The sequence below is a fragment of the Engystomops pustulosus genome, chromosome 7 (genome assembly GCF_040894005.1).
Source record: "Engystomops pustulosus chromosome 7, aEngPut4.maternal, whole genome shotgun sequence".
Taxonomy (NCBI): Eukaryota; Metazoa; Chordata; class Amphibia; order Anura; family Leptodactylidae; genus Engystomops; species Engystomops pustulosus.
Window position 1 is genome coordinate 149,200,549 of NC_092417.1, and position 6,000 is coordinate 149,206,548.

The 6,000-nt window shown below is 41.5% G+C and overlaps 1 protein-coding gene across 1 annotated transcript in view; it reads left to right on the forward strand.

The window, feature by feature from the left end:
• Positions 1-4,691, forward strand: part of CDHR5 (cadherin related family member 5) — a 31,792-nt gene extending 27,101 nt beyond the window's left edge. The window contains exons 14-15 of the mRNA XM_072116596.1: positions 763-926; positions 2,968-4,691. Coding sequence (XP_071972697.1) covers positions 763-926; positions 2,968-3,441 — 638 coding nt within the window. The 3' untranslated portion in view covers positions 3,442-4,691. The remainder of the gene's footprint in view (positions 1-762; positions 927-2,967) is intronic.
• The last annotated feature ends 1,309 nt before the right edge of the window (positions 4,692-6,000 follow it).

Consider the following 6,000-nt stretch of genomic DNA (forward strand, 5'->3'; position numbering starts at 1 on the left):
GTGCTTTACTTGTTGTCCTTCTTGGCTATTTTCACATCTCTCTATATAACTATAAACATATGTATTTTCATGTGTAGTAAACCTTAGGTCATGTTAGGGCTTTACATGACCATTAGAAGATAATTTTAAAAATAAGAACCTCTTTCCAATCTCGTTAAACCCCTTACAAAAAAATCTGCTCTGAAATCAGGGAACAATGCTTGAGAACAATGGTGCGCTGTATAAGAGGTGGCAAAGAAAACAAAGGGGAAGAAGGGAGCTGCAATTTTTTTATTGGGGAATCTTTACATCTGATGATGAAACGAAAAATGATCTTTACGGAACAGGAAGCATCAGTCTATTATCCACCTTAGGCAAGAAATTTTCTTTTAAAATTCGGATAGTAAAATGATTTTTTAAAAATATTTAAAAAACTACAGAGATTTTTGTTATAACACATTGGGGGAGATTTATTAATGTGTTGGTCTTTAGATTTATCACTCTGTCTAATGCTGAAATATTCATCTGGGGCAGTATAAGACTGGCAAGTTCTACTTTTTACCAAGTTCACACCCCCTTTTACCGAGGACACGCTCAATTTTCGTGGGAGTCGGAAAACAGCCTAAAATTGGTCTAAAGCCTTCAGTAAATGTGGTGCATGGCATTTCGGATGCTAATAACTCCCATTTTCTGGCGTAGATGGATTGATAAATCTCCCCCACTACATTTTATTTGTGGTTGTGTCTCCTTGTGTTCTTATGCTTCTTATATTTTATTAATCAGGTTCCGGAGAAGCATCAGCGAATGCTGCAAATTATACTGCGACTGACATGGCAATACTAGGTGCCACCCTGGGATCCGTTCTGGCTCTGTGTTTGGTTGGATTGGCTTTCTTCATTTACAAGCAATATGGAAATTCAATAAAGTGGAGATTACAAAGAGGGAATGTAAGTGGCTTCCGAGGCTTCGTTTTGGTTTTCTTTTTGAGCAGATGCCTCATGTGCCCACCAGCAGTTCTACTCACAATTCCATAATGATAAGCCATTATTAACTAGTCTTTGGCAACCCCTTTAAGAAGTTCATTTATGTTATTTAATGGTTTAATGGTTCCACGTAATATTTCTTCTTCAAGGATGTTTCGGGGAGGGGGGGCTACATGATAGCAAATTGGGGCATATAAAGATTGTTTTTAAGTTATTTCAAGGGGATTTAAAGGAAATTTACCATGCACCTGGATCAACCAGGGACACTTACCCATAGCTCCAGAGACTGTGGTAATCTTCTTATATTTGTTGTCCATGGCCTCCTTCCTTCAAAATCCACTTTTACAATTATACTCATGAGCCTTAGGGGCTGGGGGCATGTTATCAGAGTCTCTGTGCTGCAGATTCACAGGCTGTTACACTGTCTCACCCTCCCTCTCTGCTCCCTCAACATTGGCTGATGTAATCACACTGCAGTTCATGAAGTTCCAGCACACAGTGGGAGGGGGGGGGGTGCTCCTTCCACACTGTAGCAGCTGCTGCATGGAGGGGCTCTCGGTACTGGTTGAGTAGTCTTCCAGGCTCATTAGCATAATTTTTGAAGTTGCTTTTTGAAGGAAGGAGGCCATGGATAACAAATATAAGTAGATTACCACAGTCAAGCTTAAGTTAAGCTTAAACATTGTGGGGCAGATTTATCAATATGTCTAAAAGTTAGAATGTTCTTAGTTGCCCATAGCAACCAGTTACAGCTCAGCTTTCATTTTACCAGTGCTCATGAATATTTTAAAGGGGAGCTGTGATTGGTTGCCATGGGCAACTAAAACATTCTAACTTTTAGACACCTTGATAAATCTGCCCTTGTATCTTCATTTGTTTGTTTTTAAAGTAGTACTTAGAAAATGGATACAAAAATGTTCATCTTATTTGTGATAGAAATTATCTCAGAAATCTCCTTTGATTGTTAATCAGTTATGACCTCCTCCTCCTCTCCACTGTCCTGTCTTTGGCTGTAGGACAACTGGCTGAAGTAGGATTGGTGGAATAGTACAATAAGATTCTCTCAGCCTCGCACATCTGTCCCCAAGGTTACATGCACACAAACATAGCTTTTTGGCCATGTGCCTACTGCCCCAGCTAAGAGCCAATTATCCAAGACACAAGTCAGGTCCTATTCTGGCTTATGTTTGTGGCTCACACAGTCTTTTCTACTACCCTTGGTGTGCTTGCGGACCTTACATGCCGATGTCAAACGGCACTGCAAAAAACAAACCATGGGTTCCGTTTCTGTGGAGGAAGCCTTGACTATGGAGATTGCAGGGTCCTTAGCGGCTGGCCTCCCACCAGTGGAAAATCCTGCCATGTCACCCTTTTGAATTGATGGTTAGTCTTAGAATCTATAGGGTAAAATTTATGAAGACTGGGCAAATCCCCCCAAGCTGGGGAACGATACACCAGCTGCACTAGGAGGTTCCGACCTGGCACAGAATTTAGCTATAACCTCTGCAAGGATTCGAGCCCAGGCTATAGTAAATTTCACATTCTGGTCCTGGCCCGGCCTATGTCCCATCACACCCAATTGGCATGAGGGTTGTGTACGGGGGTGGGGTAGAATCAGAATTTCATCAAGTTTGGGGCCCCTAAACCAGCAACATGTCCTTATGGCCAGGATAGGTCATTACTATCAGATAGTTAGGGGTGAAATACCCAGCAATCCCACCAATGGTATGGTTGCCAAGCCTATGCGGTTTACGGGTCTGAAAGCTGATAACATTACAGTGTGTTGCCAGTGAAAAATGCATGAATTTACTCTCGTAAAATAAATTTTTACATTTTGGAACAATGTGACCATGTATGGGATTGGGTCACCAGGTTTAGTGCCATAAACCCAAGCAGCATAAAGACATACTGCAGGGGTCGTGTTGGGTTTCCTTCAAATTGAGGCTCTTTGAGGTAATTCACTGCTAACGTTGAACAGTTTACCAAAGTCTTTCTTTTTTGACAGAATTCTGGAGGGTCTGGTGACAGAATTGACAAACTCATAAGTGAAGAAGACAACATGAGTATAGCCCCACCATCAATTTCAGAACCTGACACAGCCGGGTACATCGAGGAAGTGTCCTCTGGAAATAACCTGATGGCCGCTGCTGCAGTAAGCCCAGTACTTTTCACTGCTGCCCCAGCAGAGAGTCAGCCATCGGCAGAACCGGATGGGGAGTCTGATTCAGATGACAAAAAAATGAAGTCTATCCTTACTAAAGACTTGAAGGAAAATGCAGGTTACAAGGCCGTATGGTTTAGAGAGGACGCTGCCCCAGAAGTAATGGTGATTGAGGATACAAATGTGGAAGCAAATGAAGACAGCGAAGAAGAGTTCAACAATGAACAAGGAGATGACGAGGAAGAGGAGGATGAAGAAGACCTTAATCCAACATTTGCCCCCACAAATAATGACTCAAGTAATTTAAGCATGCTCTAAGAGCCTATTTAACGTGACAAACTTATACATTATGGGATAAAACATTGCTGTTGTCAAAATGCATCTTGTGTATTACAGGGAGTGACAGATCTGAATGTTAGAGGTGATGGTTTTGCTAAAAAGGATACAAGCCATAGATATACTGCCTGATCGGTAAAGGTCAGACCACAGGGGACACCACCTTTAAAAGGAGGGTTGTGTCTAGTTTTAGTAGAGCAAGAGGTTTCATGTATACTCTCTACTGACCGAAAAAGTAAGTCAGGTACAGGGGTTGACTATTGAATTTGAAACATTTTTTGTTAAATTTTATTAGTCACAAATACAAAATTCTTGGCCTTGCCTGGTGCTTCATACCAGAATTTTTACAAAGACTGAGAGGCTTTCAAAAAGTACTCAGACCACAGCTCCAGAAAGGTGGACATAGCTCGCCCAGTGATGGAGAACCAGAGCTGCAGTTGCCAGGGAGCATCAGCCAGGGCTCCCGGAGGGTGGCTTATTTTTAAGACCCTCTCAATCCTCCAGGACGTCGGACAGGGATCCAATTAAATCTATGCATAGGATGTTCATAGTATGGTCAAGGGACTTCGCAAGAGAAATGGGTTAAGCTTTGGGTGAAACTAGAAGGTCATAGTCTGACCTACTAGAGCCTATTCCTACAGTTGTGGTTCTCCACCACCAGAACATACCAGGGAGCCATGGACGCCTTCCAAAAACCCTGGCCCATCTACTTTTTGAGAGACTCCCAGACTTGGCAGAATTTAGGTGAGACACCAGGCCACGTTGGAAAATGCCTCAGGAGGTCAATCATGGCGCTCATGACCTTCCAATTCGGACTCAAATTGAATCTTTGAAGATTTAACTCAACTCTATTTACCACATCCCAAAAAAATGGAACCAAATATGTTTTCAAATAATTTTTAACATTTTTTTTTTACTTGCTGATTTTTTAAGTTGTTTCTGAGTAACTTTTTCCTTTATCTGGCTATACTATATAGGAAGAGAAATACTCCAGACAAAACTACATTTCCCTGTATCCTGTATCCACCTTCCAGCCCTGTAACTGATGCTTAGTAGGTCATAGTTCTTAGTGTTTTACACCTACGTTTAGTTTCTCCTGAGATCTTCTGTGTTAGCTGATGAAATAGTTGGGTTAACAGTGCATATTGAATACAAGAATGTTATAGTAAGTCAGAAATGTAATCTAATCAATCTGTCTGAATCTTTCCGTTAAAAACCCAGACCAAGCCAGCTTTTTGTCTCATTTTTGCACAGGTAACTTCAATCATGATAAACCAGGGACATTTACTCATAGATCCAGGCACCATGACTGTGGTAATCTTCTTATATCCATATATCCATGGTCCTCTTCCTTCTAAAATCAACATTAACATTTATGCTAATGAGTCCTAAGGTCTCTGTAGGGATAACCTGTGCTGTAGCTTCACAGGATGTTACAGTGTGCAAGGAGCACTTTCCCCGTCTCTATGCCTGATGTAATCTCACTGTAGCAGAGAAGGTTTCAGCACACATTGGAAGTGCTGTAAAAGCCTGTGAAGCTACAGCATGGAGCAGCTTTGGTACAGTCACAGTGCCTGGATCTATGAGTAAGCTTTATCATGATGGATTTCCTTTAATCTACTTACTGAAGTAGATTCCTTAATAGACTCCTCATATGGCTGTATCATCCCTAAACTATTTTGAATATTTCCTAGTATGCCGCCTTCGTCAAAAATAATTTCTTAATATGCAAATTACCTGCTAAGGCTATTCCACGCCAAGGTAGCCTCCCTGAGCATCCATGCCACTTGTGAACGTGGCAGCACGGCCCACACAGGTGAAGTGGTTCCCGGAGTGCTGCTGGCTTCTGCGCATCCCATGGGCTTTTCATTGACTCCTGGGCAAGGGCCGTACAGAGAGCATGGACACGCAGGTAAGAATAGCATTAGCTACCGGAGTTGACAGAGGCTATTCCATGCCCGAGTAGTCTTAGAAGGTAATTTGCATATACATAAAATGACTTAGGACTAGGGAATATAAAAAGCAGGTTAGGGATGATGGAACCATGAGGATTCTACCACGGGGTAGAGATTCCCGATGGTAGACTTCCTTTAAGTAATTTCCTACTCTCTATGATGTGAAATGAATGGAAGGTGCATCCAGACTGGGTCATATTTATTATACACGCTGAGGTGCACATCTCACAAAACATTCATTGATCACTGAGGGTTTGTTTAAGAAGGGAATTTCTACTCACTATTTCTCACTTTTTTGACATTTTAAGTAATTTTTCAACTCAAAGTTAAAATTTAAACCAATGTGTAGTAAATTTACATGGTGCCAATATTTCAAAATCTTTATGCTGTAGGTCTGTTTGTTTATGATAACATGTATGGCATAATCTTGTGTTGTACATACAGGGCAGTGATATGGGTGTTATGTATACAGTATAGGGTAGTGCTGTATTATCACTACTGAGCAGTAGACGGTCGAGAAGCAGCACTCCAATAATTCCATAAAGAAAAAAGTTTATTCCACCATAGTAGTGCAACGTTTCGCCAA